Source organism: Yarrowia lipolytica, chromosome 1E (assembly GCF_001761485.1).
Source record: "Yarrowia lipolytica chromosome 1E, complete sequence".
NCBI classification, from domain to species: domain Eukaryota; kingdom Fungi; phylum Ascomycota; class Dipodascomycetes; order Dipodascales; genus Yarrowia; species Yarrowia lipolytica.
Window position 1 is genome coordinate 471,394 of NC_090774.1, and position 26,700 is coordinate 498,093.

At 49.5% G+C, this 26,700-nt stretch overlaps 11 protein-coding genes across 11 annotated transcripts; 4 read left to right on the forward strand and 7 right to left on the reverse strand.

Moving 5' to 3' along the window:
• Window positions 1-22: 22 nt before the first annotated feature.
• Window positions 23-511, reverse strand: YALI1_E04719g (uncharacterized protein; the record flags this gene model as incomplete). The annotated part of the gene is made up of 1 exon (XM_503520.3): window positions 23-511. One exon carries the CDS (start codon window positions 509-511, stop codon window positions 23-25), a length of 489 nt encoding a protein of 162 aa, XP_503520.1.
• Window positions 512-2,418: 1,907 nt separating this feature from the next.
• YALI1_E04744g (uncharacterized protein) lies at window positions 2,419-3,090 on the reverse strand (the record flags this gene model as incomplete). Its single annotated transcript, XM_503521.3, has 1 exon — window positions 2,419-3,090. The coding sequence occupies one exon, from the start codon at window positions 3,088-3,090 to the stop codon at window positions 2,419-2,421; it is 672 nt and encodes a 223-aa protein (XP_503521.3).
• Window positions 3,091-3,855: 765 nt separating this feature from the next.
• On the reverse strand, window positions 3,856-7,665 carry YALI1_E04790g (uncharacterized protein; the record flags this gene model as incomplete). The annotated part of the gene is made up of 1 exon (XM_503522.3): window positions 3,856-7,665. One exon carries the CDS (start codon window positions 7,663-7,665, stop codon window positions 3,856-3,858), a length of 3,810 nt encoding a protein of 1,269 aa, XP_503522.3.
• A 490-nt stretch (window positions 7,666-8,155) lies between these two features.
• On the forward strand, window positions 8,156-8,872 carry YALI1_E04795g (uncharacterized protein; the record flags this gene model as incomplete). The annotated part of the gene is made up of 1 exon (XM_503523.3): window positions 8,156-8,872. The coding sequence occupies one exon, from the start codon at window positions 8,156-8,158 to the stop codon at window positions 8,870-8,872; it is 717 nt and encodes a 238-aa protein (XP_503523.1).
• A 63-nt stretch (window positions 8,873-8,935) lies between these two features.
• YALI1_E04807g (uncharacterized protein) lies at window positions 8,936-9,385 on the reverse strand (the record flags this gene model as incomplete). The annotated part of the gene is made up of 1 exon (XM_503524.3): window positions 8,936-9,385. One exon carries the CDS (start codon window positions 9,383-9,385, stop codon window positions 8,936-8,938), a length of 450 nt encoding a protein of 149 aa, XP_503524.1.
• A 1,611-nt stretch (window positions 9,386-10,996) lies between these two features.
• On the forward strand, window positions 10,997-11,950 carry YALI1_E04823g (uncharacterized protein; the record flags this gene model as incomplete). The annotated part of the gene is made up of 1 exon (XM_503525.1): window positions 10,997-11,950. One exon carries the CDS (start codon window positions 10,997-10,999, stop codon window positions 11,948-11,950), a length of 954 nt encoding a protein of 317 aa, XP_503525.1.
• A 225-nt stretch (window positions 11,951-12,175) lies between these two features.
• On the reverse strand, window positions 12,176-13,156 carry YALI1_E04845g (uncharacterized protein; the record flags this gene model as incomplete). The annotated part of the gene is made up of 1 exon (XM_503526.1): window positions 12,176-13,156. The coding sequence occupies one exon, from the start codon at window positions 13,154-13,156 to the stop codon at window positions 12,176-12,178; it is 981 nt and encodes a 326-aa protein (XP_503526.1).
• Window positions 13,157-14,561: 1,405 nt separating this feature from the next.
• On the forward strand, window positions 14,562-16,688 carry YALI1_E04859g (uncharacterized protein; the record flags this gene model as incomplete). The annotated part of the gene is made up of 1 exon (XM_503527.3): window positions 14,562-16,688. One exon carries the CDS (start codon window positions 14,562-14,564, stop codon window positions 16,686-16,688), a length of 2,127 nt encoding a protein of 708 aa, XP_503527.1.
• A 654-nt stretch (window positions 16,689-17,342) lies between these two features.
• On the reverse strand, window positions 17,343-19,592 carry YALI1_E04909g (uncharacterized protein; the record flags this gene model as incomplete). Its single annotated transcript, XM_503528.3, has 1 exon — window positions 17,343-19,592. One exon carries the CDS (start codon window positions 19,590-19,592, stop codon window positions 17,343-17,345), a length of 2,250 nt encoding a protein of 749 aa, XP_503528.1.
• Window positions 19,593-19,646: 54 nt separating this feature from the next.
• YALI1_E04910g (uncharacterized protein) lies at window positions 19,647-19,941 on the forward strand (the record flags this gene model as incomplete). The annotated part of the gene is made up of 2 exons (XM_068282899.1): window positions 19,647-19,736; window positions 19,780-19,941. The coding sequence occupies 2 exons, from the start codon at window positions 19,647-19,649 to the stop codon at window positions 19,939-19,941; spliced, it is 252 nt and encodes an 83-aa protein (XP_068139000.1).
• Window positions 19,942-22,590: 2,649 nt separating this feature from the next.
• YALI1_E04968g (uncharacterized protein) lies at window positions 22,591-25,470 on the reverse strand (the record flags this gene model as incomplete). Its single annotated transcript, XM_503529.3, has 1 exon — window positions 22,591-25,470. One exon carries the CDS (start codon window positions 25,468-25,470, stop codon window positions 22,591-22,593), a length of 2,880 nt encoding a protein of 959 aa, XP_503529.1.
• Window positions 25,471-26,700: the final 1,230 nt, after the last annotated feature.

A 26,700-nucleotide genomic window follows, 5' to 3' on the forward strand; every position in this document is an offset into this window, starting at 1 on the left:
ACTGAGTGTACGTTTTTTGCGCTTAAAGGAGAGCGGCCATGACGGCGGCACCGACAACAACGGCACCGACGGTGTTAAGGGCACCCATGTTGGCCTTCTCGGCAGTAGCGGAGCCGGCAGTGGTGGGGACGGCCTCAGACGCAGAAGCAACGGTGGCAGAGGCCTCAGAAGCAGAGCCGGAGGCTGAGGTGATGGTCACATTGCTGACGGCCTTGGTAGTAGAGGCAACAGAAGAAGACGGGCCAACGGTAGTGTTGACGAAGGACTTCGTAGAGTTGACCACAACGGGGGTAGAAGAAACCGCGGGGACGGTGGAGTTGGCAACACCGGTAGCGGTAGCGTTGCCAAAGCCGGTATGGTTCTTACCGAGAAGACCGAAAGTGGGCTCAGCAATAAGAGAGCACTCACCAGTGCAAGAGGTGATAGTCTCGTAGACAGTTCGCTTGGGCTTGGAAGAGGATTGAGCAGCAGCCAGAGTGAGGAAAGCAACGGAGGCGATAGAGAACTGCATTTTGTCTTTGGTTAGCGAGTGTGGTGAACGAACGAGTGTGATGATGAAGAAGAGGAGGTTAGGAGGAAAGGGCCTACAGTTGTATATAGGTACTATCGCGGTAACGCGACGCAAGGAACAAAGACGTTAGTGTCCTACTGCAAGTAGCTGTTTTCAATTGGCTTGGGTACAGTTGAGACAAAGGACTATCATGCAGGACGCCACAAGGAGACCAGGTGTATTTTGTTTTACGTTGGGTGGAGATTGTCCTTGGACGCTGGGTAAGCTCTTTAGGCTGTTGAGAGTATTGAAAACACCTCTCTGGGGGGACTAAAATACCCATATGATGTCCGGTTTGCCTTGACAGACAACCCAGAATATGTTTTCCATGCCTAGACCGACTTCTCGCTACTGGACTTGGCAGATGTTAGAGTTACAAAGGTAGCAGGGCTGAAAGGCACAATGGGGGAGTGTACAGAAGGAATGTACGACAACCTTCGAGGAGATTAGGTGACAGAAAGGAGAGAAGATCGCCCAAAGGAGACACGACGCGGTCGTGCGAAGAGCTACAGGACATTGGAATGTGATACCGAGCTCGCCCACGTGCTTTTTTGTTCTGGTGTGGTCTGTGAGCCCATTTTAGGACCTGCCATCTGCTTGGTTTCACGCCTCTGCATCTACTTTTAGCTACAAGATGGGTTTCACCCAATACGAAAAAAACTTGAGTTTGACTTCCTGTCGAAAAACCAGAGCACAAGGAACTACAGTAAATTGAACGGCCAGGGGATCTTTTGGAGGTTGACCCTCGGCAACTTTCAGAACCGGCCGCTGCGGTTACTTTTTATTTTGAGTGCAGCGCGACACCTGTATTATGAGTCGTACGCGCAATGAGAACGAGCTGAAGATCTGGTTGCTTCTGTAAATGTGGCCAAGAATGTGCCAAGCATGCGCCTGTTCAAATAGGCATGCCTTCTGGGAACGTAGTTATATCCAAGAACTGATGACCCATATTTCACTCACTGTGATACTATGGAACAAATATCAGCCGTGTGGCGCGCTTTAATACTCCTATGATAGAATAAATCAACCTTGTCCATCATTGTGCCTCTACACTGGGTGTATTCCATCCTGACCCGGCTGTCTGTCTCACATGATTCATACGGAGTTGCAGGCAGAACTCATAACTACTTGTGGCGGCTAAGGAAATGAGAATGAGTGTCTGTGTCTTTTTACAAGATGATGGCCGGCTGGTCGTGCAGCCGTGAGCAGTGCTTCCAAACAGTAATGACCTACAGTATGTACATCTGTGCAAACAGACCTCTACAGTAGCGCCACACTAATGCCTGGAAAACAAAACAATGCCCGTAACGGCATGAAATTCTGTGTGAATTCTTCCTCTTCAGCCTCATTCGCCAATATTATATTGGCCAAAGTTAAGCCCGATTTACAAGCATCTGACGGCTGGATTCTCTACCTATTAGTTCGTATGAAGTTGTGCTTACACACAGTGTAAGACCTGAAACCCATCAATAATGAGTAGACTAGCGTGAAGATTGTAGCAGTTTCTATTGTATAGCGGCGGCTTTTCTGACTATAATAGGTACCTACCTACAGTAATTCTCGTACTGTAGCACGACGAGCCAGCTTGTGCGGAGTTACTAACAGCTTTCATTGGCTATAGGATAGGTTGGAGTAATTGACCTTGAAGAAACAGCCTACGTGTTTTAACCAAGTCATCAAGAACGACCTTCATCCATACAATTGTATCTGATAACGTAACAGTCACATCTTCGGGTCATCTTCTCGTATCGTCGTACCCAAATAAGGGTCTACATCCTCTATTCTTGCGTATACTTTCCGTATTTTTCATTATAATGCCAAAAGAGGCCTCTATCGACCCCTAGATTGCCAATTGTGTCATATCCATCTTACTCTGTCTTCTTCGTCTTCGAACACAGAGACTTGGTTAGCTCCAACGCGATGCCACCAAGAGTGCCGACAAAATAGCCCAGGTAGGCACCAGCCAAAATTGTGATGGGCCACTGCTGCCAGGGTCGGTCCCAGTCGTAAGGAATGGGAATAGCTCCCAGCCAGGCGCCGATGAGGGTACACACGGACGCTGCATAGACGTGGTCCAGAGGACGTCGCATAGCGATGATGTCTGCCCACACCTTGGAGTCGAGGTGATATGTGAAGAAGAGAGGTAGCACCGCCAGAATTGACATGTGCATGGCACAGACGAACGTGTTGTGGACCAAGGAGATAGCAGGAGCTCCAAACAACACGAGAAGGCCGAAGATGATTACCGAGAAGAACACTGACAACGCAGCAGCAATCATAGCAGTAGACACATCGGTTCCGATCTTTCGGCCAGGCTTGTTACCCAACACAACAACGCAGTAGCCCATATGTAACAGCAGCAGACCGGGAAGTGCCTGTGTCATGACCTTAGCAGGGTCATGTGTGATGCCAGCGGAGAAGATGAACCGCAGGTACACCAGCAAAAGCGTACCGTAGACAACTGCTAGAACCTGAGAAGGTCCACTGGGAACGTGAGCCGGGCCATTGGCCTTGGTCTTGGCAGCTTTCCGAGTAGCCATGTCGAAGATGGTTTCTGGTTAAGAAGTTTTGATTTGGTGACGAAGGTTATGCAGGTTGCGTACATATGCACTCATCGAACTGTATGGCGGGGGGTGGCATCGACACCTGATGACGTAACAAGGCGCGTTTTTCGATACGAAAGCGAAGCGTGGATTTCTTTCTAACGCGGTTGGCTCCTTTCGTGAATCAATCTTAGTCTGCTTCTATTAACAACGGGATATAGAAATACCCAGTACATTGGAATTTCCAGCCAACTTGGTAGTTAGCTTATCGCAGATTTTCAATCAGCTTGATCATATACAGTATACGTATTGGATAGCTTTGACGGGGAATAGGGATAAGGTCTGTTTGTATGGAATGCGTTTTTCACAGTATGTACTATACAGTAGCCTCCTATCTGTTTGCCTTACGTTCTAATGTTCTCTTTCCCGGGGGTACCCAGCGAAGTATAGATCTGGAGGGCGATGCTCTGTTCCACCAGATCGGCAACTCGGCAGTGTAAAGCCACGTTGGGGAAGTACTGTAGCATGTTCTACGTTGTTGGGTATGCTTATGACCAACAGTCTACATACGGTCCATGGTGCCCGCTGGTATATCTCTACAACTGAAAAGAGTGGGGTGTTCTGTTCTCACTTAGGATGGTGCTATTTGTCGACAGCTGCTTAGCCTGGCAACTGGTATGTACTGTAGCTACAATACTGTAACTACAACTTATCTAAAAATACACTAATATTAAAATATACATTATTGTGTCATTGACAGACTCAAATACATTTCTTGAACAGGTCAGAGATGAGCTCAAGGTCCTTCCAGATCAACTGCTGATATCGCTGACCCAGACGGTTAGCATACACGTTCTGCTTGTTTCGGGGCAGGTTAGCAAATCGAATCAAGGTGTGGCCATCAAGAATAGGTCTGTGGGGACTGTTTCCAGTGCCAGGCAAGATGGGATCGTACCTGTAGGCTCTAGGATGTAACCCACAGACGTGGGCTTCCTTGTCGGTGATCTGAGTCTGGATGGCATAGAGACGTCTGTAGGCATCTTCAGGGCAAGGGACGACGTCAGTCACTGATCCATCACTGCACACACCAATCACCATGAATCGATCCTCGTTTATGGGTACCATGGCCGAGGAATCGATCACCTTTCCAGAGTAGAATACAGAACGTCTCAGGAGACGGGCTCCAGAGTACGACTGAGGGTCATCGGGGTCGTACTCGAGGATGTGCAGTCGTTTCTGGAGATCAGCCACAACAAATGTCAGGTTCTCACCCTCGATAGCAAAGTCACAGGTGGTAACCAACACCCTCTGCAGGTCACGGGCGAACGGGATCATCTGGTACGGGTCCATGGAGAACCCGACAAACTGGACAGATCGGGTGGCATCACCGAGCAGAAGCATGGAGTTCAGACTCTTGGCAACGGCCACGTAAGTCTGCATATCGAGGAAAGCAACAGGAACGAGGGTAAGGTCATCCTGAAGAGCCTGTACAAGCAGCTTCTGGCCCTGGACAGCTAGAAGACGACCAGATACCTCGCAGACAGCAGTGAAGGCCCCACGGACACGGTCCTGAACCAGCTTCTTGAGTCGTCTATTGGTCTCGGGTCGTTCCTTCTCAGGAACAATCTCAATGACATCAAAGAGGTACAGAGCACCTCGAGCAGCGAGATCCTCACCTCTAAGAATGGAGGTTCCGACAGCCACCACCTCCCGCTTTTGTGACTTTCTATCAGAGATGGACAACTTGACAGACTCGCAACAGAGGGCCGCTTCAGCGGGCATCTCGAACTCATAGGAGTCAATGACAGTCCACGAATAAGGGTTGACGATGCGAATGGCACCCTGATAGGTAGTGGCAGGCATGATGTCTGGTGTAAGACTCTCGATCACCTCGTCGTCTTCATCACGGACAACATGGGGAACTGTCTTGTGAGTAGCAATGACATAAACGTCCATGGTCTCGTGATATGTGACTTTGGAAATGGTCTCTCCGCAGAGCTGGACATGCTTCACGGGCCAATTGGTCTCGAGAGAAAAGCTAGGGTCGAATCTGCACTCGGCCACCTCTCCCGCTTGCGTCAAGTAAGCAAATTTTCCGTCCCAGGAAGTGAAAGCAACTGCGCCCTTAGTCTCACCGAACTCGATTAGTCGCGGAGAAGTATGCAAAGTCTTGACTAAGATGTACGCGGTTTCACCAGTCACTCCAAGTGTGTGTTTTCCGTTAATAAGAGGGACTTGGGTAAGTCGTCTATCGGAGTTGATTGTAGGGGTTCGCTCAAGGAAGATCTTTCGGAACCTCAGCTTGTCATTGTAGTGATAAGGCTCATAAACGACAAGCTGCTGAGGAGTGAGGAGAACCAGGTAGTCCCGAAGAATATGATCGTCTCCAAGGGGACTCAATGCGATGTCCACAAGTTCAAGAGGGGCATCATAGAGCTGACCGTCCTTCTCTTTGATGAAGCCAGACAGATCAGAAGCATCTAGAATGAGACGATCGTCGGAATTCAGACCTTGGAGCAGAAGAGACCCATCCGCGTAGCACACAACAACAACAGGTCGCGAGTCTTGAGCGGGAGATCCCTGGCGTGTACGTTTCTTGCTTGGTGCACCGAAAGTAAGGGAGGAGTCAGTGGCGTAGATACCGATGGCCTTGGACTCACTGGCAGGCTCGATAGAGACCTGCGCAGCCTTCAAGAATGGTCTCTTGTTGATGCTCACGGCCTCCAATATCTTCACCTGGCCATCAGACAGCAACACAAGCACGTAGTTGCCCAGTACACGAGCCTCCACGGCTGTAGTACCTTGGGGCAGGGAGTATTTGTGGGGCTGTCCGATCTTGGCGTCGTAAATGTTGACAGTTTCCAAACAGACCTGGAGGAGCGCCGAATCCAGCATTGAAGAAGAAAAGATTGTGGTGACATTCGAAACAAAATGCTTCTTGGTCTTCTTCTTCTTGGTACTGAGAGAAACGTCTTCAATAACCCCAGCGGCATCAACATAGTACAGATATGAGTTCTCACTGTCAGACGAGACAACATAAGTTCGAGATTTGGCAACCTCCCCTTCCTCCTCAAAACGCACGGGTACTGACCAGAACTGGCCTCCCGGCATGTCCTTATACAAGGACTTGCGTTTGTATGGCATCAGTGCGCTTGTGAGAATGGCCAGAGCAGAGTTTGCACCGACACCTGTAGTAGTGACAAACTCAACACCTTGACTGCCTCTATTCTTGCCCAAAGCCAGCGATTGCATGGGTCCCATACCAAGCATGCGGTCGGCCAGACGTAGCTTCAATGGACGATTGGTAGTGTCCTCTGTTTGAGCTGTGTCACCGCCATAAAGATCATCGTCAGACTCGTTTCCGTCATCTAGAGTCTCCTCGGGCTGACTTTCTGGCTCACCATGGTACCACTTGACTAAGAGCGAATCTCCAGCTCGAGATCCAAGGAAAATAGTTCCATCAGGCCCAGCTGCAACAGAGGAAGGCTGGGATAGGATGAAGTTGTCTGGCTCAATAGGTCGCAGTTCGAGACTAGCCACACGTCTACCATCCTTGTTGAACAGCAGACTGAAAAACTGGCCATCTTCTGTCACCAAGAGGGCGGTATTGCCCAACTCCTGGATGAAGCAGACCTCAGCACCTTCCAGTCGCAGGTCAAGAGTCGACTGGTCCCTCGATACGATGAGATCAGAGTTTTGTCGATGTGTGTTGTTGACCATGACACCTGTGTAACTAGCCGAGGAGTCGATGTAGAGAATGGTGTTGGCGCAGATGATAAGTGAGCCACCAAGAGGAGCAGGCAGAGGAATGACCTTCTGGGCATCCACTGGCAGGCCATTCAAGGTACCAATTACGGTGGAGTTCTTCTGATGGACGTCGACACTGACGATAGCGTAGCTCACCGTGTCCTTGAGAATATTCTTCATACCCACCCATGCTCTCTTGGGCTGAAAAAGGATACCCATTGTCGTTTCTCGGTACTCGTGAAGGAAGCAGATATCCATCACGTTCTCGATACGTTTATCGAGCCTCGATGCCTTAACAATGAAGGAGGGATCAAATACCTGGCCACTTTCTGGCATCTCATCGTCATCAAGACCCTTCTCGATAATAGGCAGAAACGCCATTCGATCATTCTGGAACAGCAGACAGGTGTAGAACGAGTTCGCCTCATCTGATACAGCAACAGACGAGCACTCGGGCTCGAAGAAGTTGCTCTCGACCAAGCCTTTTTCGTAGTAATGCAGCGATTTGGTGTCGATGGTGAAACTGCTAGCATTCCATGCAACAATCACGGCCTTGGCATGCTTGACAGAGATGTAGAGCGAATCCAAATCGTAGTTGTCGATTGTCTTTATTCGGGTCACGCCCGTGACGGTTCCATCGAGGTAGTATTCGGTGATGAGCTCGAGTCGAGGAGCTTCATCCTTGGTAGGGATGTCGTCCTTGTATCGGAAGATCTGGAGCAGCTGCGAGCCCTTGACTAGCACCAGGTTCCTCTCGCCGGTGAAGTTGCACGACAGACTGTGAGTGACGGCGGTCGGCTCTGTCAGATTCTTGAAAATGTGCATGTCGTGCTACTGTGAGACAGTATATCCTGTAGTTCCAGATCGTGATGATTTCTTGGACTTTCAGAACCTTAAGTTTGGGAGTTCGGACGGGATGGTTGAAAGAGGTGTGACGAATATTGAGGGGATGTGTGATGTAAGGGCAATAGTTTTGAAACGAAAAGGCATTTAAGAGAACTTCTGGATATTGAGTCGTGACTGGATGAGCCCTGTGTCCAGATGTTCCTTACGAATCGCACAGTGTTACTTACATTAGTTGAAATATGGAGCGGGTGGGTCGGGCAGTATTACGGCTACCGAGGTGGAGTGGGCCTATTTGACAGAACAGTATTTACTAAAGTCACTTGTTTTAGTGCAAGCTACCAAGCCGGGTATCCATCTCTACTGTGGCCCAGCATCACACCTATCGCCTCTTAATTACAAGCACTTTCCAACATGCATAACGAGGTAAATACTTGCAAGTTCAACATCAACCGCCACACTTTGCTAGATCATGCAACTCCCACCCGAACTGATTACACTAGTGGCGACTTTTCTCGACTTCAAGGACCTGTCTCGATTAACATGTGTCAACAAACACCTCTATGAACTGCTGGCAACTGACATCTGGAAAGACGTCTACTACTCTGCAGGCTACGTTCCCCCTCTACTAACATGTGCGCCCCTGATCCAGCATGTTCATTTCGACTCAGCAGTCACAACGATGTTCTTCAACCGAAAAAACTTCCCAGCAATCAAACAATTTTCTGTATCGTACTACGAGGATATAACTCCGTGGATAGGGTTGCCTGTGGGCACTGTGTTTCGCAACTGGAGGCGGGATCTGTATCAGCAGTTCTACCCCCAGCTAGCCGAGTATCTCAAGGCCCACGAAGTTACTCTTGCCAGCCTTTTGCTCTACGACCAGTCCTTTCTCTACTACTTCATTGAGGCAGACAGTTGTCACAAAATCGAGAGGTTACGATTCGACACCAACTTCACCGACACAGTTCTGTACCATGACAAGGTGTACCCTCCGATATTGCGACTAGCAATTGTTGAGAAGTTCATTCGCGCTGTAGAAGCTGCAGGGTGCAGACCTCCCTTTGATCGTGATCAAGGCAGCTTGTCATTTTGGAACCAGATTGAGGACATTGAGAGAGGTCCTGATGGTCCCATCATGCCACCGCTTCCAGCTGATTTTGGAGACTTGTCTGGTGAACGGACTTAATCGAGATCTACTGACCAATCGAATCGTTGTCGTGCATTGTCATTATATAAAGATGGTGAAGATTTACTCGTCTTTCACGACAGGCTTGGGAATGGGCTTTCGAAGGACATTTCCGACCTCGTTGAGCACATAGCTGGCCAGGAAAAGAACAGGGATGTGCAGAGGATTTCCAGCAGCCCATGTAAACTTGGTGCCTCCAAGGTTGAGCTGACCATAGACCACTGCCAGGAAGGCTACTCGCAGAACGGTCCAGGGAAGTCGACCAATGTAAGACGAGTTGGCGGGGGACCCGGGAGTGAACTGACACTGGTACTGGTTGCCAATTGAGATGAACAGAGATGCAACTGTGGCAGCAAGCCAAGTCTTGTTAGAAGTAGGCACCCGGGTACACATGAGATACGAGGCGTAAGCAGAGGCCAAAGTGCCCAGGCCGCCGACAATGGAGAACTGGACACCCTCGTCACCCTGGACGTTGAGGGTAGTTTCGTTGAGGTGATTGAGGATGAAGGACATGGTGTGCTAATCGATAGAAGATGAGATGAGCACAGTTGGAGATGATGTTTGAAGTCCTTTAGAGTTGTATCGTAGTCCAATTTCTGCATGTGAATATGCACCCCACAGAGACGTTTGAGTGCGAGTGCTGTAACGATTGGGACCTTTTGAGTATGGAGCTTTACTTCATTGGGGCGATGAGAAAGTCGCCTGTATGTCTCCCTGTTATATTTGAGCTTCCGTGTGTTTTTTCAAGTAAAATAATCGTCGCTATCATTAGCTACAAGCATCTCTTTCGGATGCTTGTAATAGGCGTTATAGACGTCGGGGTTTTGAAGGCAAGAATCTCAGTTGCCTTATAGCTGGTCATTCAGCTCAGCCATAGCCAGTTTAGTTAGAGGGAGAACCCAACAGCTACATTACTGTTCGCACTTGTCTCTATGACCCCTGATACATCATCTAAAAGAGCCATGTGCTTGAACATCCTTTCTTGTATGGATTTACTCGCAAGGCCCCCACGATGTATGTACCGTTCGTAAATTGTGAATAATATTTGACTCACTCAACCTCTCGATGTGCCTGCGTGTACAGTAAGTACAAGTACGGTAACTCCTTCGGTCCTCCCAACGCGTTGTCTGTGAGGCTTAGATCGAAATGTCTACTTAATCATGTACCAATGGAGAGTCGAACGCAGTTGCTCTTCCACAGGCTGCACACTCTCGATGGTCGCGATCCAGGGTTTCGGAATAAATAGAGTTATGCATTTCTCGGTGTTTTTTTCGGTTACTGGACACACTATATGTCGCTTCAAGTGTGGGGAAACGACGGCATTTTTGCGACTTCAGGAATTCAAACACTCAGAGCTACAGGAAGAGGTAGGAAAGCTGCATGCGTGGGGATAAAGAAAAGAACTACTTCCGGAGTTGATTCTCTACTACATAATTTACAGACTGATAATAATTAACTCATTTGTGTGTCACAGGAGGCCTTTTCCATAAGAAAGCTTGCATGTCACTTGACAGGGCTGAAAGTGCCAGACAGTGTACAGTACATCCTGTACGTACATACATTTTACAAGTAGAACTAACAACGGTCTTCCGGCTATACAAGGGAAAAAAAGGAACAATGAGCCATGTCAAAGAAATGGGGAAAAAACAAGCGGTGGATTAAAGGTTCTAAATGGAAAATTATAGGCTCCATCAGACAACCGGAACTAATAACAACCATTACCAATACGACCCCCGATATCGCATACCTCTGGCAAGCGGCATCGGCCCCCTTACTATGCCGTACCGCTATCTCCGGTTGCCGACATCGCCTATCATAACGCTGCAACCATAGTTAGAGCCTAAGAGTCACCCCCAGACAAAGTAAAGCTTGGGTGGTGAAAAATGATGCAAGTTGGCACGGACCTAAATTATCGAAACCCGAAGCGCTTCTTAGCATCTTATTCACTCGCACCCATCTTCCCGACGCATCACCCAAGGACTTGACACGTCTAGTTCACCTCTTCTAACGACACAGACCCTTCTTTCCGTTAACTCCGGTTCCGCTCACCAGATCAGGAAAGCAAGTCCGAAGTAATAAAACCTCGACGACTTCCACTTTCACGCTACACACTACACACACACCATGGCCGTTATTCTGGATAAGCAAAAGAAACAGCCACCCAAGCAAATCTCCACTCTCGGCGGATTTGTGGCGGGTGCTATCGCTGCCTGTGGAGCCGTCACAGTCACTAACCCGATCGAGTTGGTGAAGACCCGAATGCAGCTGCAGGGAGAGCTGGCTGCTCGAGGAGAGGCCAAGAAGGTCTACACAAGCCCCCTACAGGCTCTGGTGAAGATCTACAAGTCCGAGGGAATCAAGGGTCTCCAGTCCGGACTCTTCAGTGCATACGTCTATCAGATCGGTCTCAATGGTTGCCGACTGGGCTTGTATGAGCCCACCAGAAAGGTGATTGCCAACGTTTGCAACATTGATCTGAACAAAGAGAACCCCGTTGGTCTCAACGTGGCCTCTGGTGCCATCTCTGGTATCATGGGAGCCGTGGCCGGATCCCCCTTCTACCTGATCAAGACTCGACAGCAGTCTTACTCTCCTGCATTCAAGGTCGGAGCGCAGACCTACTACAAGTCCATCGGCGACGGATTCCGACAGATCTACGGAGCAGAGGGCTTCAAGGGTCTGTACCGAGGAGTTGACGCTGCTATTCTGAGAACTGGTGCTGGATCTTCTGTCCAGCTCCCCATCTATAACTGGGCCAAGGAGCTTCTGCTCAAGCACCACATCACCGATCCCGGAGCCTCCACCCATCTGGTTGCATCTGCCATGTCTGGTCTCGGAGTTGCTGTCGTCATGAACCCCTGGGACGTTCTCATGACCCGAATGTACAACCAGAAAGGCAACATGTACAAGAATCCCTTTGACTGTCTGATGAAGACCGTGTCCATCGAGGGACCGTTTGCTCTGTATAAGGGTTTCGGGGCCCATCTACTGCGAATTGCACCCCACACCATTTTGACCCTCATGTTCATGGAACAGACCATGAAGTGGGTCAAGTGGTTTGAGGGCGTTCCCTTTTAAATAGACTACAACTATGTATAGTAGAATAGACAATTAGAATATACTTACCATACGACGAGGTATGGAAGGGGGCTTATGACGCTGTTGTTGCACAGCATCTCTAGGAGAACCTGTTATCTTACATTCATGCACTGATATGAAGGCATGCATATTAAAGACTATCCAATGTCAGAACAATCATTATATACACTACAAGTAGACACTACTGCACTGAACATGTTATCATCACTTCTTCCAACCATAAGTAGCACTCAGTCTAGACTGGAGATGCTCCTCTGCGGTGATGACCTTTCCTTCGTTAGCTCCTCGGCCAGTTACAGAGGCAATCTTTGCACTGGGGACAGGTTCAAGTCTTACTTCTTCCTCGGGATGACAGAAGAAGACACACGAATATCGGTCCGTTCCCTCGGCCTGAAGCTTGGCTGGAAACTTGACTCTGTGAATTGTGCTCTTGAGAATACCAGCTGTCCAGTAGCTGAGCAGATCTCCAATGTTGACAACCACAGGTGGGGCCATACCAGGCTCCTTGGGTCCAACGTATGGGACAGGCTCCCACTTCTTAGATACGGGGGACAAAATCTCGAGTCCTTCCTCTCCCTCTCGTTGGAAAAGCAGAGTCAAAGATCCGTAGTCTGTGTGTGCTCCTGCCCGGATTTCGTCTTCGGGATCGGCCTTCTTCTGACCAGGATAGTAAAGCAATCTGAAGATTGATCCAGATGGGTAATCACGTCTGTGTCGGTCGGCAAACCAGTTTGATCCTCCTGAAGATTCGTCAATCTTGAGACCCATGGCTAGCAGTTTGAGAATTCTTTGTGAGAGGTTGTAAAGCTTGGTCTGCATGTTTGCAATGATGTCGGCATTCTCGGGTTTCTGGAAGAACTCGGGCATAGGTTGAATTGGCTTCTCGTTGATGTACTTGCCAAAGTTGAAGCCCTCCTTGGGGTCACCCTTCTTTTGGGTAGCGGGATCAAGGGTCTCGACGTTGATAGCGTTGTAACCTCGGTTCTCAGCACCAATGGGGAACTTGTTCTTTTCCTCCAGAGGAAGAGCGAAGAACCCCTTGGACATGTTGAACATATCGTCCACCTCCTTCTGGGTGAAGCCTGATCCTTCCACGAACAGGAAGCCGTCTCTGGAGGCGCACTCGAGCAGCTCGTCCGCAGTTGTCTGGTTGATTGTGGATATGTCGACGGTCTTGACGGACATTGTTAGTGGTGTTTTTCAATTCAAAAAAAGTGATGGATCTGAAAGGGTGAATAGTCTGATTTGAAGTCTTTTTTTCCTCGTGCGCTCCAGAGCCAGATCCTTATCAGGCCAACCCAATAGGATTCAACTAATACTTAAACTCTCCTGCTATGCAGCAGCGCGCAGTTGATCTGTGTCGTATGTGCGGTTGTTACTCGGGTCGACAAGGAGCCCTGGCAGCTTAGACGATAATATACGTGAAGTGTTGAAGCCGGCTATTGGAAGAGTGTTTGATGAGATCATAAATCGACAAAAATCGTGAAAATCGTACATAAAACGCCATAACTATCTAATGCCTCGGTGGATCCGACGGCCTAGTATCACCAATTAGCGCTTCATATTACTGATATCTGAACTTTGTTGTTTAGCTGTGGACTCCGTGGAGAGAGGTCTGAGTATGTATATATACTACATGTATGTGTCAGCATTGTTACTCAAATGTGGTTGAGCTTAGCATCCGTTGAGCCACATCTAGAACGGACAATCGATTTCTGACCACCTGCTGTGAGCATCTCTCATCGGTCTAGCCTACTGGTAGGACATGATTTTGACATTTCTGGGGATGCATCTGGGGTAAGGTAAGGCAATCAATCTACAGTCAGTATATGTACTCGTAGCAGGTGACAGATGAAGGGATGACAGCGTGGTGCTGTGTACGAATGTAGATACATTGTACTTGTATGCGAAAGTGCGTCTACATCGGAATCAGTTTGGTTGGTTACGGCGCCAGATGAGCCGCAGTTCCATTCAACTGCCTCTTTAAATATGTCTCAGGTCTAACGCGTTCGTAATCAATTTTGAGATCCACTTTCAGCCCAAGGCTTACCAGCACACTCCATAGACATTCAGTCGGCAGGGTAACCACCACACACGGAACAAGAAAGTGTGAACGTGTTTGGGGGTAGAATACGCGACTTTCAGACGGATACCTAAACATGAGTGTTCTGGTAGTCGTATTTTGAGCGATTCCACCCTAACTAATTATTCATAGCTACTTGTAGTACGAGACCCAAGCTTCTCACAGCCAAGACACACAGCCACTAAAACCACATCACCCAATCTAACCACAAACCAAGTTCTCACACTTGATACTGTATCCAAAAAGGTTCTCGAGGTTCTAAGTCTACAGTGTGTTCCGAGAATAATGAGAATATATTTTCGGCACGATTAAATTGATAGATGAAGTAGTCAGCCCCAGTACAACGGCCCACATGTGGATATTCCATGCACCAGAAACGCGCTCCGACAGCCCGAAATTCCACCCACACGTGACCTACCCTAGCCGCTGAAATCTTAACACGCACCTACATCACCACAGCATAGACTAAGCCCCTAAGACGTACAGCTTGTCACAACACTCATCGCCATGCCGATCAAATCGCTGGACGCCTTTGCGACGGAGCGACGGCTGTTCAAGCCCCAGGCCCTCTCCGGTCTCAATGGCTCTATTCTCGGCATTGACGCGGACCACTACTTGTCTGTCATTTCCGCTCTGGCAGCCACCTACCCTCAGGTGGTCACTGGAGGATCTTCTCTGCCGCCCAAGGTGCGAGACGTGCTTCTTAGGGACCTCACCACCCTCAAGTCCCACAAGATTACACCCTATTTTGTCTTCCGCGGACTTCCGGCTGCTTCGGCCAACCCCCACCTCTTCAAGCAGTATGACCTCCAACATGCTGAGATGCGAAGCCAGCGACGACAGGCTGCCTGGAACCAGTATGAGGCTGCATCCACCGAGGCTGAGCATGCCACACTCGCAGCCTTCCATGACTCGGGTCTCAACCCTGTAACCACCTCCGCAGCGGTGTTCAGAAACATCACTGGTCTCTTGGCGGAGAACAATGTGGAGTACTCGGTCGCCCCCTACTATGCATGGGCCCAGTTGGCTTACCTGGTCAGCACCGAACGCATTGATGCTGTTCTGGGCCCCTCAGAACTGCTTCTGGCTCCCCATGTGGACAAGATTCTAGTCACCATGGATGACAAGAACGCCAGCGTGCTCCACAAGAAGGCCCTGCTGCAGGAACTCGGCGGTCTCACTAATGAACTTTTTGTTGAGGTTGCTTTGGCCGCCGGCTGTGATCTCACTGGAAACTACACCTTCCCTCCCTTCGAGCACCCTATCAACGTTATGGGTCAGCCCACTACTCCGATCCGAACCGCTGCCGACTCGCTCGCCCAGTACCCCTCTATCTACACCGCTGTGGCTACCTACGGCGCTGACCAGGGCGTCTTTGCCGCCCGGTTCAGACGTGCATTTGCAGCATTCAAATTCTGCCCCGTTCTTCACGCTGACGGCCATGTCGGCCCTCTGCCAAACACTGGCGACGTGCCCAACGACTCACACGACTTTCTGGGCCAGCGACTCCCCGATGAACTCATCTACTACCAGAATGCTGGTCTCATTGGACCTGACCTTCTCACTGTGATCGTGTCTGGCTTTGCTGCTGAAGAGGCCGGCCTGGACGGTGACGCTGATATCGAGTACCGAACTCTTGTCAAGAAGCTGCCCGATACGTACTCCAAGTGTCTCAACCTCATTACCCAGTCTCTGCACCGATACTATCACTACAAAAAGTACAACATTGTGTATTTCTGGCAGCCCGAGACCGAACACAGCCTCAATTCGCAGTTCCAGCCTGCTCTCTACGTGGGTCTTAACTGGAAGACCGACAAGCTTGATGGTCTTTCTTCCAAGCCCGTGAGCGCTGTCAATGTGTCGTCTGTGTTGGACCTCATTTCAAACAGCTCTGCTGACTGGAAGAAGGCTTCTCTTACCACTGACCACAAGGTGCTGCTCTCAACAAACACACAGATTCTTGCAAACACTATTTTGCGACTTCTTCAGCTTGAGGGCTACATTGACCCCAAGACTCACTCTCTGACCAAGTGGGGAGAGGTGCTACAGGCGTTCGGAAATGAACCTATGGCTCTCCCCATTCTATCCCTGTTGAGAAACAAGCTACTTGACAACAAACCTCTGACCCCTCAGTCTGTCACCGCCTTTGCTCCTTCTGCCTCCCCACTTCTTCTCAAGGTGGCTGGATTTGTCAACAGCACCAGTGGCACCTACAGAGGGCGGTTCAGCCGACTGGCCCTTGCGATGTCCGGTATCGCTGCCACTCAGACCCGAGCTACTCGATGGCTCCTGGAAGCAACTCTTTTCTCTCTACTTTCCTATGCTGCTGACAAGGGACGAGATGCCTCAGTTTACGAGCTTGGTCGAGCTCTTCCCTTCAACACTCTTCCCTCTTCCATCACCGTTAATGTGATTGACCAGCTGCTTCGTGGAGCTGCTCTGGAGGACGTCGCCAAGGTGTGCTACCACGGTGACTCTGCCGCCAAGATTGTTTCTGAACAGCTTGCTCAGTTCAAGGCCGTGTGGCAAGCTCTTTTCGCTGCCGCCGAAAAGGCTCATATGCTTGACCTGATCTCGGCTGATGTGTACAAACAGTTTGTTGAGGCCAACGACGTGTGCAAAAATAAGTTATAATGTCTGCGACTCTGCAATAAATGTACTTGTAGATAACTCTGTTGCATGTATAAGTACTCGTAGTAGTAGATATGTGTGCCAGGCACTGTAATGAATGGTTTTGCGGGCGAATCGATGTATGAAGGGCTTAATAGATGTTTCGTATTCATCCCGTCATGGTATGGTATGTATTGTGTAGATTGTACGATACTTGTTTATATGGTATCAATTCGTACTTGTCGAGGGTATGTGTGTGGTGTTACAGTGTGTACTGTAGTATGTACGACATACAGTGTTAGCTAATGTTGTCTTAATACTCGAAGCTATGGCCTGTTGTAGTTATGAATAGTCTGCTTTGGCACGATAGCATGTCCATGTCTGTGTTAGTATGCAACACTGAATCAAGTTCAGTTCAGTGGTGATAGACAGGCCTCCCTGCTGTCTTGGCAATGGACTACTGCTGTGTCCATTACATCTTCCACAAGCCTTTGCTCTCAACAAGTAGGAGCCAGCTTACATAGCTACTAAACTTCGCTAGTGTAACGTAATATACATTGAATAAATAATGAATGCACGTCCATAAATAGATAAATAAGGGAGGCGTGGGGAGCGACATCCAAAGGCAGTGAAGCCCACAGGTCGCATCACCCACACTTGGTGATTCAGATGAACTCATCATCGCGTACTTCTAAACATGCTTTGGCGCGAGTTGCTGAGGGTGGACTGAGAGCCCCCAGCAACTGTGGCGGTGGATGCAGAAGATGCAGATGCGGCATTGTTGGGAGAGTTGGGGAATCCTTCGGTGCCAGAGGCTACAGTGCCGCCTGATGCCATAGTATTAACTGTGGCCACAGTACTGGCTGTGGCCACAGTGCTGGCTGTTGAGACCGAAGACACGCTTGCTGCAGAAGACGTGACTGCGGACGATCCCGATCGTGATGATGCCACATTGGGAGGGTTGGTGGAACACCAGTGCTTGTGGTAGTTCCAAGCCTTAAGCTGACACTCTCGGCTGCAGTACTTGGTTCGCTTGCACCGTCGACATTTGGCGAACTGACGAGGAAATTCCTCCCACTTGCCACAGTCAAAGTGAGCGCACTGTCGAATACCGCCACGAGCCTCGTTCTTTCGACACGAGTTTCGCATAATGACACCAGCCCAGTACTGGATCTCATTGGAGTACTCCCGAATGGTGAATTTCTCCACAATAGGGAACACATTAATTGTCTCTCCGAGAAACTCGGCACAAATGTCTTCCTCGGACTCGAAGTCGTAGGTATCGTAGGCCTTCTCCCAGTCTGTCTTCTTGCGGTGAGACTTTCGTGTCACCCGCTTGTGGAAGGCCGTGATTTCCCGCTGTTTCTGAGTTCGATGGTCATCCAAAAACTGATCGTCAACAACACCATCAACATCTGCAGTCTCATCCACGCAAATGGACTTTCCCTTGTAGTCGTCTTCATCGTCCACATCAACAATCTTGACAACAGGGTCTCCCTCGTGAGATCCAAACTTGGATCTCATGAGAGGCTGGGGGACTGCGGCTCGTCGAAGTGGAGGCAGGTTCTTGTCTCGAAGAGACAAGTCAGGCACGAAGTGACATGTCTGGATGCACTCCTTGGTGCTGCTGTACTTGGACACATAGGCCAGAATCTCCAATGCCCATAGCACATCGTCATCTCGAGGCATCAGAATGCCGTTTTCAAAAATACGTGGCATGGAGGCGATGGAGCTCTGGATGGAGCTAATGGCGCCCTGAGCAGTAACAGGGGCGACGCCAGGACCAGGGCGAGGGGTAGCTGTCTGGCCAGTAACAGTAGGCTGGCCGGGCTGGGCAGGCTGCTGCTGTTGCTGCTGTTGCTGCTGTTGAGGCTGGGATGCTTGCAATCGACGTGGCTGGAAATCATCAGATCCCATTTCCACGTCGCCGTCGGCGTCTCGCTCTGCAAACAGAGCAAGGCCCGTATCAGTATCCACCATCTGAGCGTCGTCGTTCTGAGACTGAGACGAGTTTTGGGTAGCAGTGTCGAAGCTCTCGACAGAGGCTCCCGACCGGAGAATCGCACTCTCACTGAGCAGCTGTCGGAGGCTGGGGGTGGTGATGGTAGTGCTGCTGTTCATGATGGTTGTGGTGGTACTGGAGGTCGACGAAGCAGAGTCGATCATGGACGAAGAAAACGACGACTGCAACGACGATTCTCGGGAAGACCCAGCTTGGGGTTCGTCAGGGACTGCACTCTGCGTTCGGCATAGGCGCGAAACAGACGACACTGCTGATGAAATGGCGCTGTGAAGTCGACAGTCTCGTCGCGCTGCCTGACCCTGGCTCTGGCTCTGCCCCGGGGTGTTTTCTCGCTCCTTGTCTGCAGACACCTCTCGAGTCGACCCGCAGAGAGAAATTCCAAAGGGGTTGGACGCAGTAACAGCGTCACTTCTGTCCTTGTCGTCGGCCTGTCGTCGCTGCATCTCCTGCTCGACCTCTGCTCGTCGACGTTGGAGCTCCTGTTCGGCCTTGGCATCTTCCATCATAAGCAGGTAGTTGTCGAGCACGGTGGCGAGCACTGGCAGTAGGCCAGCCTCGACAATGCGTTTTCGAATGGCCTCGGTACCGCGAGTTCCGACAAACACCAAGCACTGGAATGCTAGAGCCCATTTCCATGCCACCAGCAGGTTTTTATCGCTGTGCTTGTCGTCATGCTTGCTCTCCTGGCACGTTTTCATAATTGCCACTAGTCGTTCTAGACCGCCATCCGTACATAGTGTTTCTCGCACTCGTGCTGACGACGATGTGAGATAGGTAAGGTGGTTGAGCGAGTTGATAAGGGGCTTGTCCGAGGTGCAGTCGAGAGCTCGTCGGTCGTAAAGGGTCGTCGTGATGGTGACGGAAGCCCTGTTGGAAGGGACCGACCGAAAGTTGGATTCTCGCATGCTCCAAACAAGAGGCGTTACCGTTGTGAGGTTCCGTAGGTGGTAGTTGCCTTTATGTGTGTTGCAAGTGTGGGTGTGTGGCGACGTGGCAAAGTGACTGGTGTACTTGCCGATGTAGCTATGCTGAGGATGCGGTCGTCGTGTGTCGTGTGTCGTGTGTGTTAATGTGACGTGATACGGTTGTGAGAGAATGCGCACGCTGGGGTCTTGTATCTGGTGTTGCGGTAGGTCTCCGCTTGTGGTGTTTCGTTTAGTCGTGTGGTTCGTGAGGTTGCCAAAAGCTAGGCTGTGGAGTATTGTAATGTCCCGTGGTGTTTTTTCTTGTTCACCAACTGAGTGGCAACGATAAGACTATCTCCTCAGACAAGTCTCTATGCGTCTCCTTAAGACACTCCAAAATCGCACGCTGTTAATGCGTCGTCACTCTCTTAAGTGTATGCGAGGTGGCGAGTTCGAAAACTTTTTTCCCAGCTTCAGACTTGGCTCTCGTGTGCCAAGGATAGCCAGATAGAGTGTTTGGAAGGAGCCGGTTCGGGTTTAAAGTAACGAACGGAGTAGCTCGCAGAAGGAAGGTGGCCAAGAAGACGGCTTAAGTTTGGTCGTGGAGGCGGTGATCGAGCTGTAATAGAGCTGGGTGTCGTTTCCGGGGTTTTTTGTCCCTCTGTTAGCCCCCAATCGCGTAAATTAGTAGTCTATGAGACTTTGACGAAAGTCAGGTCGTTTGGCCACCCAACAATTAGCTCCCACGCCAGGTGCATAGAGTTTGCGTTTTGAAAACTCAGTCCAGCCACAAAGAACTCAGTGGCAAATGGTGAATCTAAAAGCAAGGTAGATGCGGCACATTTGGCTCGCCAGCTGAAACTGCATTTTTGACTGTGCCATTGGTTGGAAAGGGATAGTCATGAGAGGGGTGGCGCCCTAAATGCTGCTCCTTGGGATTCCACAATGAGAGAGGGGACACGCTGGCTATCTCGTTCGTGATTTTTTGTGCTGCAATCGGTTTGTTCGTGCCCAATGTTCCTCGGCCGCCTGTCATCTATGGTTGATCACCGATAAACAATGTGGCTTACTGTACAGTCAGTAAATAACAGTGGCAATGTATGGGCCAGTATTATTCTTGCTCCTTAAGCAGCACAGTGTCCCAATGAGTAAACAGTATCAAGCGGCGGGAAAAGTCGGAATCGTCAACAGGCAACAGCAGTATAAATAGGAGTGCTATTGGTACGAGTACATTTACAACAAGTACGGACGAGACTGTATACTTCTCAGTTTCACATTCTCAGAGCCACCACACAGAAACTCCTTCTTGTTGACACCCAGAGAATGTGCGGCTAAGTACGCGAGTACCACACAAGACAGCTGTACGTAAATACGTACACACCCAGCTATCTAAACCGATCCCATACCAACTAAACTAAACGTCAAGGTTGTTTTACTTGTTTTGTAACAATATTACAGGCGCAATGCTGGATCCGATCATTCCATCGGGCTCTCACCTAATGGCAGCCTATAACGGAACTTTCAGGTCCCCCAACGTTACAGGCTCATACCCATGAAGATGGCTACAAGGTGGGACACTATCGGGGGCCGATTAATAGGTTTCACTTGTATATCGTACAAGATGGAGGCAATGAGCAATAGGGTAAATGGATCATTGCAACAATCGAACTTAAGTGAGGGAAACGGCATTTTAGAGTCCTGTCATTGGCCCCGGTCGTCCCATGTCATATGAGGATCGATCGAAACTCTTGGAGAGGTTTGCCACCGGCAAAACGCCCCATTCTGCTGCATCGGCTCCCGCAAAAAACGTATTGTTGGTCTATTGTCCAAGCACCCTCCTGTGCATGCATCGCCTGATTGACCGTGCGTTTTTCCCGCTGAGTTGTGCCTTGCCTGTCCAATGCTGACAGGTGCCGTTCGCCACCCTATCACCCTTTATTGTTCCAGTTAAGGTTCGGGTGGGAAATTGAGCGGAAATTTCGGCCCTCGAAGATGACGTAAATATTGCTGGGGGAAGTGAACCAGCCAATTCCGAAGTCATTGAACGATTGCCACCATTTATCTGGATTATCTACTTTATTGCTTGCAACTGTGAACCACGGCAGAAGTTATTACGTGTCCCTAAATGCCGGCTCAACGGTCATTTGGGTGGCAAACCACAAAATCGAAACCGAAATAGAAAATACTGTAGCAGGACTCACCATACAGTAATGTTGCTATGTGAATTGTGAATCAGAGGAGAGAGAATCAAAAGGGTTACTGAAGATATCTGAGACACGAGATAGTCCCCTTGTCCCCTTGATTGTTTGCACAACTTCTCCCAATGTCCCCTGCTCGATCCGTGTGGCATTCTTCGGGATGGTTCCCCGATACCAATCACGTGATTTGCCACCCTGGGCATAGTTTTTCGTTTGGACCTTCTGAGGGTTCAGACACACTAAAATCAAAGTTCAGATAAACCTCCAGCCCATGGACTCCTCTGTCATATCGCATGTCTCATGCATAAGTCGAGTCTAGAGTTCTTCTGGGCGATGCTACACGCGATCACATCTGCTCGTATAGTCGACTAGACAAGTCATATGCGCTTGATTTGTCAGATATTTGTACGCTGATGGAATGTCGTCATCGATTGCGTTTTGCCATCGGCACGGGTTTTGTTGAGCTTGTGGTTGTCAAGTGCACTTGTATCATATCCCCTATACATCCACCATTCTGGTAGCGTAAAAACAAATTTTCGATTTCATCTATCTGGAAGCAGTGTTTCATTGGAGAATCTGAAAACAAGCACAAGCTGTTACTTGTACAAGTACTTGTACAAGCGCCATTGCATTAAAATCGTTCTGCAGAAAGATATCGAACTTGTAGAAGTACATTGAACGTCGCGGTCCTTCACCACTTCCTACTGTACACGCCATAGTGTGTAAGTCTGGATAACATCATCAATAAATAATTACAGTACTCTATTGGAAATAAACATCAAACAGCAATTGCAGTTCCTTCAAGCTCTTCCAAACACAAAGAGCAGCTCTGCCCGAGACAGAGTGCTGACCTCCTTCATGAGCTCTCTGTCACCGTTGATGACAGAGCCGGCCAGCTTACGCTTCTTGTCCTGAAGCTGCATGATCTTCTTTTCCACAGAATCAACCACGCTAAACTCGTAGACATCCACATCGACGGTCTGACCAATTCTGTGGACTCGATCAATAGCTTGCTCGGAGACCATGGGGTTCCACCAGGGGTCCAAGAGCACCACTCGGTTGGCACAAGTCAGATTGAGACCGAGAGCACCACACTTTAGCGAACAGAGCAGCACTGTAGTATCGGGATCAGCTCGTAGAGTAGCGAGGGCAGCGTCTCGCTTCCTAATAGGCATGCTTCCATCGTACTTTACGTAACGGATGTTCTCTCGAATCAGGAATGGTTCAAGAACATCAAAGAACTTGGTGAACTGACTGAAAACAATGGTCTTTCGAGGATCAGCCTTTAGAAGCTCCAGAAGCTTGACAACCTTGGCACTGGCATGTACATCCTTGCCGTTAATAGACACCTTGTTGTCTCCAGAAGAAGTACTGGAGCTTCCAGCTCCATCCATACCCATGTCAGCAAACATATCAGCAAGATCATCGAGGTCTTTGCCATCGTCGGCTTCAGCAGAGTAACCCTCAAATTCGTCGAGATGCCCACCCGTGGCAGCTTCCTTGGAGACAAGATATCGATGGTCACAAATCTGCCGCAAACGCAAGAGCAGAGTCAGGGCCTGCATCATGGATCCGTTGGAAATGGTGTCAATCTGACTTCCAATTCGCTCGTTAACGGCGTCGTAGAAAGCTCTCTCATCAGGCTGGAACTCAATGTCAACCTGGTGAACTCGTCGAGCCTTCATGTTCATCTTGGAGTCCTTGAGAACAGCTTTTGTTCGTCTCAACATGAGACCAGAAAGCACAAGATGCAGCTTCGCCATTGCAGTTCGAGCGGCTCCCTCCTTGGAAAGAGGCCCAGAGATCTGTTCCTTCCATACGACAGGATCATCGTAAGGAGGAACTCGAATGAACTGAAGCAAGGCTTGAAGTTCATCAATATTGTTCTGAACGGGAGTACCTGTGAGACACCATCTTCGATCAGCGAAGACTCGGCAGGCAGCCTGGTACATCTGAGACCGCTTGTTCTTGATGGTATGGGCTTCATCAAGAATGACTCGCCAGAACTTGACTCCCAGAAGAGGAGAGTTGTCCTTCTTGATCTCGGAGGAGAGTGTCTGGTAGGTGGTGACAATGACATCATAGTCTCTAAAGACATGAGAATCAGAGGTTCGACCAGGACCGTGGTGCTTCAGAACTCTCAGACCGGGAGACTTATCTTTGATTTCCTGCTCCCACTGAGTGGCCAGGGACAGTGGTGCGATGACCAGGGTAGCCTTGCACTCTCGAGGCTCACCGTCCTTGGAAGCGGTCTTCGCATGCAGACCTCGAGGGTTAGATAGAATCAAACTGATAGACTGAACAGTCTTACCTAGACCCATGTCATCACAAAGCATGCCCCCCTTGTGTTTGTTGGTGGGGACCTCTCGTCCAAGAAGCCACCGAACACCCTTCCGCTGATGTTGCATAAGAGTCACAGAGAGTCCAGGAACAATACCCTTGAACCGCATGTTCTTGAGGAACTCACTGTCCCAATGTTTTCTGACGAGATGACCTCGATCTCCCATCTCCTTCTCCTGAGCAGCTCGCTCCTCAGACCTTCGAGAGGTGGCCTTCTTGCTAGAAGCGCCCTTCTTTGTCTTGTCTTCTGGCTCCTCTTCCTCCTCATCAGAGCTCTCCTCGTCTTCGTCATTATTGCTTAGAATATAGGGAAGTAACGCTTCAACATCTCCAGCCGTAGATGCAGGGGTGTAGTTGAACTCGGGTGCGGGGGCAGACGAGTGGGCGTTCACGCCGGTTAGGGCAGCGTCCTTAACAAGGCCGGGAGGGCCACGAACACCATAGTTGACACGTGGAGTGTTGTTGGGCTGGTTATATCGATCGTATCCAGACTGCTGCTTACCAGCACCAGACATGATGGCCAGTTCAGACTCAGAGAGTCCGACAGAAGCTTGCTGGAATCGCTGCTGATGCTCAATGTTCTGCTTGATGGGCGAGGAAATGGAGAAGGCCGATCTGGAGGGAACTCGAGGTTTCATCGACTGCTTATACTCCTCGTAGGCGGCTCTGTTTGCAGACTCCATTGAGTTGCTGGGGGTCTTGATGGGCGTGGAAATGGGTTTGGATGGGCGCCGCAGTCCAGCAGCAGAAAGATCAGACTTGGGCTTGGGTTTGGGGGCTGCATGCAAATCGGGGATCTTCATGGGTGCCATGGGTTCATCATCAAATATGTTCTTCTTGGTTCCAGCAGTGGCCTTCTTGGATGCTGAGAGCAGAGGGTTGGCACTGTCAAAGACGGAGTTTTTGGGCGACATGGACAATCGGTTGCGTCGTACTGGAGTAGCGACAGGCCGATCAGGTTGTGGCATTCGCTTGACGGGAGAAGTGTGACGTTGGAAATCTGGTGCAATGGCCTTGGGGCTGTCAGACTTATTAAGGATACCATTCAGACCATCCTCCGAGTCGTCAGAATTGTCAGAATCATCAGAATCATCAGAATCATCAGAATCGTCAGAATCGCCTTCTTCCGAGTCGTCGCCGGAGTCGCCACCTCGACTGAGGTTTTCCTGGTAGCTCTTGGTTTGCCAGGGCTTCGTAGTTCGAGGAGCGGCTGCACTGCTAGCATCGCTGTGATCGCTATCATCAGAACACGATTCAGTTTCATCACTGTCAGACATGATTTGGCGTCTAGAACGGGTCGAAGGGGGATGGGCATCCATCTTGGCGGAGAGTCGAGCCATGACGGTAGGCTGTGTTGGCTGTATGTTCTGGCGGGTATCAGGCTGTGTAGTGACGATAGAGACGAGGACCTATCGAATCGTTAAGTATTTTTCTTCTATGCACTATATGCAGTTAAGAAAGACAATATGTGCATTTGCAGCACGTCGGACAGGACAAGTATTGGCGTTTTTGCTCTGAAAGTGGCTGAAAACGGGGGAAATCGCGTCAATATTGCTGGATGATCATGCCATACAATATATGAAACGTCAATTGCAAGTTTTGATTGATTCCAGTACAACTCCTTTTCAGCTATTCTCAACAATAGGTGGAAGTGTTGAGTGGCTGCTTAAGGTTCCATTGTTTACAACGTCACGTGGGGTTGTTGCCACGGTTACATACCTGAGGGAAGAGGACCGTTCAAAAAGGTTCTGATGGCGAATAGAAGCGGGATCAAGACACCTATCGTATCGTACAAGTACGAGTACCACGTGTGTAAAAACATAAGTAGTTGAGTTGTCACACACATCCGAAAACTATTGTCACCTACACTACAAGTAGCTACGCTTACCGATACAGTAGCTCTTACCCACGTTCAAATTACGGGTTGCTGTACTTACTGTATTTTGGTTCTTCCTGCAGTGCACACAGGCTACAATATTGACTTGTAGGAAGTTGGAGAGGATACTGTGTGGAAGGGTCCGACATCTGTACAATAGTTAACTACAGTACGATATCGGTAAGTACAAAACTACAATAGTTTACACTAGAGCTGTCTCAGATGGGAGCCAATATTCATATTAAATCTCCGAATCCGGGGAGGGGTTGAGTGGGGTTCAGGTCATCTTCTGAGGGGTAACGAGAGTGTGGGAAGTTTGAGATGTGATCTTGAGAGACAAACAGGCTCGAATATACCTGTCAGTCGCTACGACTTGACAAAGAATTGACAAAGGATGGAGACAGTGGAGCCTCTATTGAATCCCAAGGTCTTATTGTCCACTTCGGAGCTCTTTAATTACTATACAATACTATGCCCAGCTCTTTAAACAATTAACTCACTTTAGGACCTCCACCAGACAGGGTGTGTGATGTTAATGCATCCGAGGGTCTACTCATGCCCTATGGCGACAGGGTGTGATATCAGCAGTGGCTCTATCTTATGGCCAACACACTAAGAGAAGAGGTCACACCGTACTGCTCGTTTGTTTCAACTCGGTCCTTGCTGTTTTTGCGTCATATATTTCCGTGTCTTT